This window comes from Sminthopsis crassicaudata, chromosome 6 (genome assembly GCF_048593235.1).
Source record: "Sminthopsis crassicaudata isolate SCR6 chromosome 6, ASM4859323v1, whole genome shotgun sequence".
Taxonomy (NCBI): Eukaryota; Metazoa; Chordata; class Mammalia; order Dasyuromorphia; family Dasyuridae; genus Sminthopsis; species Sminthopsis crassicaudata.
The window spans coordinates 28240803-28255091 of NC_133622.1; the positions used below are offsets into that span (position 1 = coordinate 28240803).

At 37.7% G+C, this 14289-nt stretch overlaps 1 protein-coding gene across 2 annotated transcripts in view; it reads right to left on the minus strand.

Annotated features, from left to right (window-relative positions):
* The window catches only part of RELL1 (RELT like 1), a 55834-nt gene that overhangs the window by 26116 nt on the left and 15429 nt on the right, over window positions 1-14289 (minus strand). Inside the window, exons 1-3 of one of the 2 annotated variants that reach the window (XM_074274736.1) lie at window positions 4956-5010; window positions 4573-4770; window positions 864-935 (exon numbers count right to left, since the gene is read on the minus strand). In XM_074274736.1, the coding sequence (XP_074130837.1) occupies window positions 864-935; window positions 4573-4770; window positions 4956-4995 (310 nt within the window). In that variant the 5' untranslated portion in view covers window positions 4996-5010. Of the gene's footprint in view, window positions 1-863; window positions 936-4572; window positions 4771-4955; window positions 5011-14289 lie in introns of those variants that run through there. The other variant, XM_074274735.1, reaches the window with a different exon arrangement.

Sequence of the window (14289 nt, forward strand, 5' to 3'; positions counted from 1 at the left end):
GATATTTGAACTCAGCTCCTCCTGAGTACAGGGCTAGCACACTATCCCACATCCGATTGTCCCAGCCTGCTAGAGTAGAAAAAACACTCAACTTGGGATCAGTCTTTATATTCCCAGCACCTAGCACAGTGCCTGGCACATAATAGGTAACACCCATAAAGTAATATTTTGGGCAAGACAATTTCTCTGAGCCTGAGAATCCCAATCTATAAAATGTGAAGAATAACCTACCCAACAGGTTAGTGTGATAATAACACAGCAACAAGTTAAAACAATTTCTAACCATGAATACTATGGACTATTATTATTACAGACTCATATCATTAATGCTCCCAACATCCTTCCACTATACTACACTCCCTCTCAAGTAAAAATAATAATAATGGCAGTGTTGAAACAAGCATTTTTGCTTTTTTATTCTATTATAAGTTCCATATACTTTTTTGTTCTATTATGCAAATTATTGTTTAGTAACCATGTTATCTAAGTTTTATTATAATATAAGCTTAGGAAGGTAGGGGAAAGGTAAGATCCATTTAAAAATATTTCAATCCAAAATGCTCACATTTCCCTCCCAGAACTTTTGGTGCTTATAAACAGAAGCTTTGGTTAACTGAATATTTCTTTAGGTGAAATGGTTCATTCCTGCATAAAGTAAATTAACTCAATTGTTATCTTTACCCAGAAAAAAAGAAAAAAGGCTGACTACGCAGTTGCTACTTCAATTGGTATTAATATTACCAAAGGTATTCACAAGTTTAGGCCTTATAAAAAATTTGTTCTGAAGATTTTTTTATACTCTCAGAGGTTTTAAATACTACTAGCATATTACCAAATATGTTATGTTATCAAAATTAGCATACCTTCATTTTTCATGATGTAATGGACAATCTGTCCAACAGTATCACTATTCTCATTTATGCTGTCATTCAATTCTGAAAGAAAAAAGGAAACAACATTTTAGCAAATTACCTGCACTCTCTACAATTCTGAAATTTCTTAAATTCACTCTTAAATTAAAGGATTAAAAAAGATCCATTGAAAAAAGTCAAGGAGATACCCAATGGAGTAAGTAAAGTAGTGAGGAAATCTGAGTTTTTAAATTTGTCTTGGATTTGTCAGCAATGTGGTATTCAGATAGTTCCTCAGATTATTCTGTGATAAAATAAAATAATTATCACTATTTGTTTCTGAATTTCTCCTTAACTGCTTATCCATATTTTAAAATGTGCCCTATTGAAAAAAATTTTGCCTTGAGAACTCAACATGTCCTAAACTAAATTCATTATCTTTCTACCCAAACTCCTCTTTTGCCTTCCCTATTGATACTAAAGGTACCACTATCCACTCAATAATAATAACAACAAAACAACAAATCTACGGTACAAATTATGTACCAGATGCTATCCTAAGCACTTTATGATTACTATTTCATTTATCCTCACAATGACCTTAGGATATATGTGCTATTATTAAAATCACTTTACAGATGAGGAAACTGAGGCAAACTTAAGTAACTCAACCAGAATTACAAAGCCACTATAGCTTGAATTGGAACTCATCTTCCTCTGGGTACAGCGCTCTAGCCAATGAACCACCTAGATCCCAATCACCTAAGATATGTCATTGAAAACCCTTCACTTGTACACTCTCCCCCCGCCATAGCCCATCTGTTGCCAGGGCCTTAGTAATATGTCTCCCTTGTAACCCCCTCTTTCCCCTGACACTGCCTTCACCTCCCCACACCTGAACAACCAGCCTGCTGGTGAGTCTGCTGCCAAAGCTCTCTCCCTACTCCACTCCATCCTTGCCTTGGCTGTCAAAGTAAACTTCCTAAGCCATGCATCTGATCGTCCACACACACCTCAGTAAGCTCCAGTCTTACTGTACAGTTTTTCTGCATTTTGTGGCAGAGATGGGGGTCACCCTGGATGAGGGGGTCCCCAGAGCAAAGTGCAAGGACCTTGTCCCCGTCTCCAACAGCTGAAGCTCTATGACCATGAAATGTCCTCTTGTTTCTTGGTTCTTCCCCAAAATCCCCTCACGGCCACTGGACTGGAGCTAATGCCCCTGAATCCTGCTTCCACTGAGCATCTCCTCTGTCTTTTCAGTTGTCAAAGTCCTTACCTCTCCATGGCTCTGTCAGCCTCCTCTTGGCTCCCTACTTATTCCCAAATAAGGGATCAGTCTTTTCCATCAAGGTTAGCTCCTCCCAAGAGGGCCTTATCTCTTCTCGAGATCTTCTCCCATATCTCCACTCTAGCCTCCTAGGCCCTCAGACATGCCCCATATGAAATGAGAGGCTGATGGTTTCAGAGCTACCTTCTGACTTGGAATGGCCAAAGGTCCAAGAAAGTCAATGGACATTTCAGTCCTTCCAGTCAGAGACTTCCAGCTGTTGGGAGTGGGAACAAGTCCTTTTGTTTCCCCAGGGCTGAAACCCAGTGCTTGGCACTTCAGAGATACTCAATAAATGTTTTTAGAATGACTGGCCTAATGGCTTTTTAAAACAATACCTTCATGAATTTATTCTAAGCAATTTTTTTAAAAAGTTGCATCATTCTCCCCATTTCCACATAAGACTTTAGGGGAAAGGAAGGAAGGAAGGAAGCTAATTAAATAATCCCCTAGCTTTGTACTCCAATTCCGGGCTTGCCATTCCAATTCAAATGTTACTCTTTTGTTTTCTAATTGGACAACAATCATTTCTGGACTACTGTGTTCTCAAAAAACTCTTGGAGCCATTTGAAAGCATCTCCAAACAGCCCAAATGACTGTAATTTTCATTTGGCCACCATTCTCAAAATCATTTCCCATGTTCTTTTTAAACGTATCTGTCCATTTTCGGAGCTAACTAAAGGAAGTATGACTTCTATTCAATGCACAGAGCTACAGTAGGTGAGAGAAACGGCTGGCAGTCAGCTCTGTTCTACCTTCAAAAATAAGAGCTTCTCTCTCCTGTAAATCACTCATTTGTAATAGTGACCCACGTAACAAATGACAGCATCTTAGAAACCTCAAAACCCTCTTTGCCTCGGATCTGCCAAGAATGAATGAGTGCATCTGCTGTCTCCTTCTGGGGAAAGGCACAAATTAGCCTTCATAGAAAAGAGACTTCAGGACAGAAATCCTCACACAGCTAAGCAGCAGAGAGGATGCTCGCTCGCTAAGAGGAAGTGCGGTTTTCTGTTTACAAACACTATCTGAGGTTTGCTCATAAGTTTTCATATGACTCATTATGCAGTGAGCCTTTAAAGGGCAGTGGGGGTGGGAAAAAATAACAACTCAGTCAGCTGACCAAGAAAGAGCTAGCCTGCCCCCTCCCAACGACTGGCTCACCCATGACTTCTGCCAAGGGGCTCCTTCTGCCAAAACAAGGAAAGGGACTGTCTCTGTTTACCCTCAAAGTCAGATTTCAATATCTATTCTGAGCTACAGGAAGATACATTCTTCCCCTAAAGTTTTAGCCTTTCTGCTAAATAAAAAAGGAGGAAAAAAATAAGACATTTAAAGGGGTTATTCATTCACCAGATTTCTATAGATATATGGATCTCCACTGGTTTTCATTATTTCACAATCTTATCTTGTATACAAATACTGTAGACATCCAAGTTTGCTTCTTTTTAAGAATCTGTAATTGAGATCATTTCACAGCAAAAAAAAAAAAAAAAAAGACAACCATGGAGTTGAGGTCTATAAATATCATCCTTGATCTTTTGACTAATACGGATATTCATTAAAAAGTACATTTCTGCATTGAAATATATGAAATACTCACATGAAGCAAGTGAGAAATTAAGATATAGGTGAGAGTGATTTTTTTTTTTATAAGTCTCTAAATCAAGATTTCTTAACCTTTTTTTTCCTTTTCTGAGGCTGGGGTTAAGTGACTTGCCAGAGTCTCACAGCTAGGAAGTGTTAAGTGTCTGAGACCAGATTTGAACTCAGGTCCTCCTGAATTCAAGGCTGGTGCTCTATCCACTGCGCCACCTAGCTGCCCCAAGATTTTTTAACCTTGTTAGTAAACTTTAAAAAAAAATTTATATCTGTATTTCAATATGAATTTGGCTTTCTTTAATATCCCAATATATTTTGCTTTAGGTATCTAATCTGAGTAAGGGACCCAGGTTTCCTCCAAAGGAGTCCATCACACACACACACACACACACACACACACACACACACACACACACACACACACACACTCACAATTAAGAACTCCTGTTCTAAATACTCCTGGCCCAAGATTGTCTTTCTAACAGGTCAAAAAGGATGGGAATTCACATGAGTATTGATTGAAGAACTGGGGATGGTTAGCCCAGAACAGAGAAGACACAGAAAGGATATAACAGTTGTTTTCAAATATTTATAGCTGTCACATGGAAGAGAAAAGAAAAGAAACTTGTTCCCTTAGCCCCAGGTGGCAGAGCTGGGAACAATGGAGTGGAAGTTACACAAGCAGATTTCATTTATCCCTCTAAAAATTAGTAAGTGACCAAGGAATAAGGATGTTATTAGTGTAGGGGGTGACGGTGAGGAAGAATTCCTCCTTGTAAAAAACCAGTTACTTACCTATCTTTTCAACCTTTTCCTCAGCCTCTTGTTCAGCTTCTGTTGTACACCGATAGCCCTTCTTCTTAAGTAGATGGCATATAAAGACTCCCAAAAGTCCCATGATAAAGAAAACTGGAACTAGTACGATGGCGACATATTCTGGGTGACCATTCCCACTGTTCGTAGGAGATGGTGTCGTCCCTCCACTTGAAGAAGCTAAAAAAGATTAAGTGGAATAGGAATAAACATGAAATCCTGAGTTTTGTTGTTGTTTTTTAATCAATCTCACAAGGGTAGCAAATAGAAAGCAGGCTATATGGAAATGACCAGAAAGTCTTAAATGGACTCTGGGGTGCATGCATTGACCAAAAATGGGAATACAATCTGAAGCTTCATCTTACAAAAGTACAACAAACAGAATGAGGAAAGGTCTGCTTCCATTGTACTTGATCCACCCTGACCATATCCCATGAGGACATCGACAAGACAGAAAGCATCCAGCAGGGGGATCAGGTTGAGAAGACCACAAATCTATATCACCTGGGGTGAGTTTAAACACCAGAACCATCTGGACTTCCTCTAAACCATATTATTTCTCAGGCAGTTTTCAATTTACAAAGAGGTTGTTCTCCAAAAATATTGCTTATTGTCTCAGGGAGGATGGAAGTAGGATGGGTGGAAGCAAATTTGGGACTCAAAAAAATTTTTTAAATGAACATTTTAAATTGTCTTTACATATAAATGGGGAAATATTTTTAAGTCCCTTCATTCTTACTCCAGTGCTCCATTCATCATACCAATTTACCAATAAAATTGAGATATGAAAGAAAGAAGACAGAAGAGGATGATAAAAACCATCTGAGGTGGGGAGGAGAGGAACACTTTTCACAGCATCTCTACTATATATCCTTTTGATTCTCTTTCTTCTCTCTCTCCCCACTTACCATCCTCTCATCCAGATGAAAATAATGAGAGGTTGTTTGATAACAAGATTGGTTATTTGATTAGTTAGTTTTCTGTCTTGCTCTCATTGAAAAGAGATGAATGATGAGTGCCCCAACATTAAGGGTAAAGATATAAGGAATAAAAGAGAAGAGAGGACTAGAGTGATTTGAATATTCTTTCTTCTCCTCTCTCCCCACTTAGGGAGATGGAAAGTATAGGGAAGAAAGGAAAATTAAGGAGGAATTTCAGTATCAAGATGCTACATTTTCCCCCTCTTAATTATTACTAAGGAAAGCAACTGATGTTGAAAAAAGTAGGAAAAATAGATAGCAAAGGGATTCAACTGTTAAGATGAGCTTATTTTTTTTTCCTAGAGGCAGAACAAAGTCACTGAAAATTATTTATCAGGAGAGTAACAGTAACCCATACTGTAAGAATGTAAGTAATGTAACCTGTTTTTTTTTTTTTTTTTTTAATAACCTGTTCTTTAGGAAGATTACTGTCAGCTATTTGAAGGCTAATTAGAGAAAGGAGAAACTGGAAATAGAATGATCAATTAAACTTAACTTTTAATAAAAAGCTCTCTATTCCCTCACTGGAGAGTAATCCCAGAGAAAAGACCAAAAAAGCATGCATTTACTTTGGGACTGAAAAGGGAGGCAATATTGCTGAGAGGTAGATGGATTCAAAAGGTGGATTCAAAGAGAGAAAAAATTAAGAAAATATGTAGGTAACTATATGTGAATATGTATATGCACGCATATATATCTACCCACAGGTGAAAATAAAAAGTATCAGGAATGGGGGGAAAAATCAGTGTATGGCTAGCAAGATCAATCCACCCAGAAGTATTTATTAAGCACAAATTATATTTTGGACATATCAAGACAATCTTTGGGCTCAAGAACCTTACACTGTAGCAGGAAACATGTAAACACAAAACAGATACAAGTTAATTTTATGGAAAGCCAATACTAGTGGCTAGCTGGACCAGAAGATGTTTCACATAATGCACTTGGGCTGAATCTTGAACAAAGCTAGATGTTTAAGAGGAAGTGGTGAAGAGGGAATATATTCCAAGAATAGTTAGAATGTAAAGACATGGGAATGAGATTTGGTATCACATGTGTGAGGAACTTAAAAAAGAAAGTTCATTTGGATCAAAAGATACACGAAAGCAAGTAATATGTTGGAGAGACCAGGCGTTCCTATTGGCCCTGATAATTAGATAAGCTGATAGAAAATGGCACACATGCGACAATTAAATACGGTAAACAGTTATAATCTTAGAGATACCAGATAGATTCTTATATTGTTCCAAATTGAAAGTCCTCTAATAACTTCCCTCCCTTCCAACTTTCAGTGAAAGAGGGCATACATACAAATCATCTAGAGATAGATGGTTTAATGTTACTTAATCTGAATATGAAAAGGATTCATTCAGGAACCAGGAAATGCTCATTAAAACTTTGCCTGGCATTCCTAATAAAAAAGACCAGAGCTGAATAGAAAATGCTTCAAACTTGTAATAAAAGAGAAGAACAAAAAAGTAAACATGAATAAGAAAAGACAAAGGACTATCTATAATTAAACTGTTGGCATTTTAACAGTATTTCATTTTTCCAAATACAAATAAAGATAGTTTCAACATTCAAAAAAAAAAAAAAAAACTTTGCCTGGGAACACCTGGGACAAATAAGTTAGAAACCATGTTCAAATCATTACACATACTCTCCAGGGTTTAGATGGCCAAACAGATCAATGGAATGGATCTTCAGAAAAAACAAACAAAAGTAACAAGAAAAGAAAAAAAAAATTATCAGTAAAAGAGTTTTTCCTATATTACCTCCATTTGGCTGGATAATTTAAGTTTATACATATTATTGCAACTGATATGAAAGAGACTGTCTTTTGATAATTTTAATGATTCATTAATGAAATGTTACAAATCAGTACATTAAACAAAAGTAATTTACATTTGTCTCTGAAATACAAATACACTGTGAGAGAAATGTTTACTTGGGCTGAGAACACAGTCAATCATTCAACACATTTGCTGGATCCATTAGGAGGGCTATCAAGACAATTTTACACTGTGGTCTCGGAGTAGTACATCATAAACTCCTTGAGGACAGGACTATCTATCATGTTTAAGCTTTAAATCCCCAAAGCCTACCTAGCACAGGGTCTTGAACCTAAAAAGTAGTTAATAAATGTTCAACTGAAATGATCCTTGCCCTCAAACAACTTACAGTTTAGTTGAGTAGACCAGATTAATATTTATCAAACAATCAGAAACTATGACAGGCTGTAATGAGAGTTCTACTCCAATGTTCCATCATGAAACGATGGGGGCCGCTGGGTCGGTGCCTTCGAGCAGAACGAAGCACAAGCTCTGGCATACCCTGCAAAACTGGAAATACCTCAAGAAATGGCCAATGACAGACTGTGTGTGTGTAGTCGGAAGGTCTGTCTGGATAAGTGTGAAGAGATTCATTATCAGAAGTAAGCCACCAGGTAATGACTATTTTTGGCCATAACAATTCATGTGGACCATCTGCTGAGGCACAGATCATAGAAATCTCTAAACACACAACCACCTACAGGCTCTAGAAGTTTAGAGAGGGAAGCGAGCAGAATAGTGAGGGAAATCTTAATGGACGTGGAACCCCCAAAAGCTGCCCCTCTAGATAGCAAGGAGGTACAGTGTGAATATTGAACTTGGCATCAGAAAAAAAATCCGAGTTCAAATTCTGATTCCAATGATTCCTTGCTGTGTGGGAAACTCAGCTGACCAATTTTAGCCCCATTTGTAAAGGGGAAAATAACTTACCTTACAGAATTACTAAGACAAATTAAATGATTTAACATATGTCAAATATATTGCAAACCTTGAAGTGCTAAATAAATGTTAGCTATTCCTTAAAAAGAATAACTGATTTTATAGAATGCTTTAAAATTTATAAAATGCTTTAGAGTCATTATGTTGATTTTGTCCCTGCAACAACTCTGTGAAGTAGGTACTCAGATATTATTATCCTCATTAGGGAGATGAAAAGAAATTGATCTCAAATCTAAACCTTCCAGATTCTAATTGCTATACATTCTATACTATGTCTAATAACAATAACAATAAGCAGCATTTATATATTGCTTTAAGGTTTGCATAGTCTAGATTATTTGATCTAGAAGAACAATCCTGGAATGTAGGTGCTATGATTATCCCCATTTTACAGATGAGGGAACTGAGGCTGTGAGACAATTTGAGTGATGTACCCAGAATCACATAGCTACTAAGTTTCTAGGGCAGGATTTGAACTCAGTTCCAGGTCCTGAACTCTAGACACAATACCATTTATTTAGTCTCTAAAAATAACAATCCTAGTAAGTGAAGGCAAAAAAAGTAAAACTATTTCTTGGTTTTCTGAACACAGACAATTTTCATCCTAAATTAACTCCAAGTTTTAAAAAAAATTATGTGTATACATTCTTTAGAGATCTACAATGACCGAGTAATTTCCATGACTAATGTGCATCTGTTTAACTATACTAAATACCATTTTAGGCTCAAAGTTAAAAAGCAACTAAGGCCTTCTCATTAGAGAAGATTCTCAGAATTCAACAACGTGAAATCAGCCAGTAGCTGATTTAGCTAGTGTCTAGAAAACGGGGCTAGAATATCAAAGGGGTATTTCTTAACAGAATCTTTCATATAGTCTCACTTCCCTGGACACAATGCTTTGGTTTTAGTAGTTATTGCTTAGTCATTTCATTCACATCCGATTCTTGACTCCATTTGGGGTTTTCTTAATAAAAATATTGGAGGAGTTTGCCATTTCCTTCTCGGGCACATTTATGAGAAAACTGAAGCAAAGTGCCCAGGTTTACACTGCTCGTAAATGTGAGAGGCCTGATCTGAGACCGGGCACTCTATGCACTTTGCCTCCCAGTTGTCCCTTGCCTTTACTGGGCAGTCAATAAAGAGCTATCTACTCACCTGGCCTTCTCAAACCACATCTGCAGGAGGTGTGAGCTACATGACAAATGCCTGGAAACTCACAGAGGGAGTGTTCATAGAAGTGAAACTTAGCACAGGAGAGGTGTGACTGGGAAGGGTGGTGCCATCTGGAAATCCCAGAAGTGTCACCTGCCCCTCCTTGGAAGGTTACTGAAAATCATCATTGATCTCAGTAATTATTCTGGCAGTGAGTCCTGGCTCTCCTCCACCAGATTAACAAAAATCATCACCTCAAGGAGGACGGACCTAATATTATTCTCCCTCTTCTCTTCCTCATTCTTTATTTCATTTCAATTGAGAACTTTAACTTTGCTGAAGAACACCTAGACCTTTTGGGAAGGAGGGACCACATAAACCCAGCCTATAGATAATGTACAAATCAGAGCTTTCAGAGGTGAAAAGTAGTAAGGAACACTGTATTTTAAAGTTGGAGATAATGTCATTTTTTTCCCCCTATGTCTACCCAGGAGCTTCAGAGGCTTTGATTCTCTTGTGTATTTAAAGATCTGGAAATCTAGGTCCAGAAAGATTAAAATTACTTGCCCAAAGACATACATTAATAAATCAACATCAATTCGTAAACGTACCATGCGCCAGACACTGTATTAAATGCTAGTGATACAAAGACAAAAGTGAACCAGTTCCTGGCTACAATGATCTTGCATTCTAATGAAGGAGGCAAATATAATATATGTATACACACACACACACACACACACACACACACACACACACACATATATATTTATATTGTATATACAGATTATATAAAAAGTGATTGATTGTGCTCTTAGTCTTCTGACTTGCAGTAAGTAAACCTTTCTACTTCATCATGCTGGTTCTCCAGTTTTATAACAATGGTTAAAATATTTATGAACTAAAATTGAAAAAAAATAAATCTATAAATCACCTGAAGACTTATCCCTGCCAGAGAAAGCATTTTTCCTGGCTTAGACTTGGTAGACCAACAACAGATAGGAACTTCCAATAGAAATTTTTGAGGTATTAAAAAAATAAAATCATTGTGAAAAGATATCCTGGATAAGTATTTTTCAACGCTAAGATCGGATTCTATTCCAGAATTTCCCTAATGATATTGTGGAAAACTTTGCTGTTTCAATAGCAGTTCATCAAATATATAAGAAAATGCTGATTCTAGCTCAGTTTTTTTTCCCTATTAAAAAGATAAATATAAGCATTATATGTATATTCATGTATTTATTATATGTATATAATTTATACATTTCAATGTAATTTTATATTGATTATATATTCACTTAAAATATTATCACTTAAAATAATTTTTTTTAATTAGTAATAATTTTTTATAACAAAAATTTCATTTACTCTCTTTTATTCCAAAATGTCCTCCCCTGGGTAGCTAGGTAGCATAGGGGATAAAGTGCTGGAGCACTTCTTGACTTCGAATCTGAAGTGAGGCACTTATTAGCTGTGTGATCCTGGGCAAGTCACTTAATCTTGTTTGCCTCAGTTTCCCCATCTGTAAAATGAACTGGAGAAGGAAATGGCAAAGCAGTCCAGTATCTTTGTCAAGAAAACCTCAAATGGAGCCACTAAGAAACACTTAAAAGATTCAACAACCATCTTCCTTTATGGATCAGAGAATTCCACACCAACATTTATGGCCTATACCAAAAAAAGAAAAAAAAAAAAATATATATATATATATATATATATATATATATTGCATGGGTAAATTAATTTGGAGATGGGGAAACTCATCCACCTATGGGTTTTCTTGTACTGCACCTAAAATGCTCTAATCTGATTTTGTTATTTTCAAACTCCTTATTCAAACACGAACATTTTGACACACGTACAACCATGTAGTCACAAGTAAAGCACTACCTTTTGCAGAGACAAATTCTAGTTTGAGGTACATAGCAGTCTTCCTGAAAAATATTACCAAGTCAAGCAGATATCTTTGAGTTCTGTCAGCATCCAGTCTATATACACAAAGATGCAACCTCTCCATCGAGGGTAATCTTAATACACAGAATATAAAATGTGAGCCTTTTCACTTCCCACTGTTCCATTTGATCATTGCAAAATCCTGTGAAGCAGGCAGGGTAAACATTATCTTTACTTTACAAATAAGCAAACTGAGACCCAGAGTGTTCTCAATGAGTTGATCAGAAAATCATATAGGCAAAGGTCATAACAAAGCCAGGATTAAACCTACATCTCATGATTCCTTGTGTTTTTTTTCTATACTGCTACTGCCTTGGATCTCGTCTAACTCTCCATATTATTCTATCTGCTGGAGACCTATGGACAAGACCTACTTAAAAGTATAACAATATGGTTTCTTTGTATGTTTGTTTTAAGAGACAGAACCAGGATGAATTAGTTTCCTTTCAAGTCTCAGTCGTGTGATGTTCATACTTGACAGTATCTGAGATCTCATCATTTTCTTGTTCATCTCTCCTCAGTCACCCAGTAGATGGTTTCATGAGTTAGTTTGGCCAAAATGATTTATCACTTCCTGTTAACCATCCTTCTGGTGGTGAGCCTCTTCCAACTGAAGAAGACCTCAGACAGTAGATATGTAGATAGCCATACTGGAAACCCTTCCACAGTGGAGGACCCTCCCAGAGCTCGAGCTCTGCTCACTTAGCCCTTGAGAATCCAGGGACATTTCCATGCTGCCAGAGAGGTAGATGCATTAGGAAATATAAATGGGTCTCTGGAGAAAGACTGAAGAGGACTCAGGAAAAGCTCTATTTAAAGCATCCTTGAAAACATTTCCTTCCATTTACCTTTAAAATACAACCAGATCTTGAATCTTATGATCTGCCTTCTCTATATCAAAGAGAAGCAATTTTGCAGAAATGCTTTTTTATAACTTCATATAGAACCATACTTTTCAAAGAAAAACAACTGAAAGCCTACAGATTCCCAGTTTCAAAGAGCAGTGGTTTCAAAGAGAGAAAATGAAAGTACTTTCTTCCTTAAAGGTTGACAGACAACTGGCAAAGCTACAAAGTCACTAAAGTGGAAAACAGAACCTTCCCAAATGGGAAAAGCCCAATAAAAAATTAAATTTAAAACAAGGGTTCTCCTTTAAAAGATCATAGGATCACAGATTTAAATCTAGAAAAGGCTTGAGAGGCCACATCTAATTTCTCATTTAAGGAAACAGAGGTCAAAAGTGGTTAAGTGGCTTGCCCAATATCACTCTTCCAGCATGGGCTTGAGTACGGGTCCCGTGAGTCCAATGGCAGAATTCTTTCCTCTGGAGTGAATATCAAATCCAAACTACAAGTGAATATATAAATACTAAATATCAGTCAAAAGAAAATATTTCATAACTATTTTTTCCAAAGGGAAGAGGATCATGGGAAATTTCTAGCTCAATCTTCATAGCGACACTCTCCCTCCAGGTTGCCAAATGGATAAGTAGGTAAATAAAGTGCACCCTAATCAAAATCAAAAAGATTAACTGAAAGGCCATCATCTCCCTAGAGGGTCGATGTTACATTCACCCCCATTCCCACTGGGAGACCAAAAAGGGATAGAGGTAAAATGAGATTATTTGACTGATAGAGACTATGTCTGGGGGTGAGAAAAGGAAAGAATTTAAATAAGTTTGACTAAATGGATCATACAGAGTACAGATGGCCAGGAGAAGCCTTCCTGCCGGAGTCAGAAATTCATGAATCTCACAGCAGAGAGACCCGGAACAGCAAAAGATGGCTTTGGTGAATGGGTGTCTGGCTTTTCAGGCCATCCTGCTATTTTTATTGATCACGCCAATAGTGTCTCCAAGTACGGCTACTGGCACTCAACCATCCCTGGCTGAGAAGAGCAGAACAGAAATGGAAGGAAAGGAGAACGGGGGGGAGCCAAGATTCACACATGACACAGAAGAGGACGATACAGAATGTAAGTGCTAAATTGTGTGGTAGCAACTCAAAGCACTGGCAAGTTCAGAAATCAAGTGAAACAGCAGAAATTGGGCAAATCAGGCTCCCCTTCCTCCACTCCCCACACCAGACAAGGGCTGGCTGCAAACAGAATTCCTAGAGGAATTCAAGAGGAACAACATGGAGCTCATCTCCCAGGGGCAGGAAGCAGATAAGAAACTGAAAGGCAGAAGAGTCCCACAGAGATGGAGGGAGCTTTCCAAATACCTTACACAGGCTCCCTGTGAAGAAGCAAAATGGAGCATAAAGTTGATTGTCAGACATGGGTCTCAACCACCCTTTGTTAAAACTCAATTTGTATGAATTTCTACTTATAATTTTTAAACTTTTTCCTTGCAAACTTTAATCCAGTCACAGAAACTTTTCTGAGATTGTCCAGATCTCCTCTGAGATCATTCAATTCTCCTGTTTGACCCAATTCGTACTTTCTCCTCTCTATATAAACCCTCGCCTCATTCTCCTGGCTCTCTTAAGGAGGAGGCCCCCAGAGTGCATCACCCCTTACTCCAAATAAATGCCCAGGCTTGGTTTGGAGATGGTTTGAGTCTGAACTCTTTCAGAGATGGGGCAACCCATTCTCCGTACCCCAATATTTTTGGCATATTCCAACAAGATAGAGTAGTTCTGCTTACCTCAATATTATCGATGGAATTTTAGTGGCGGCCCCAGTCCCAATATCCTGAGTCTGTCTCTTTGTCTCCTTCCTCTATCTCTCTGTGTCTCTGTCTCTGTCTCTGTCTCTCTCTGTCTCTCTCTCTCTCTCTCTCTCTCTCTCTCACACACACACACACACACACACACACACACACACACACACACACCTTT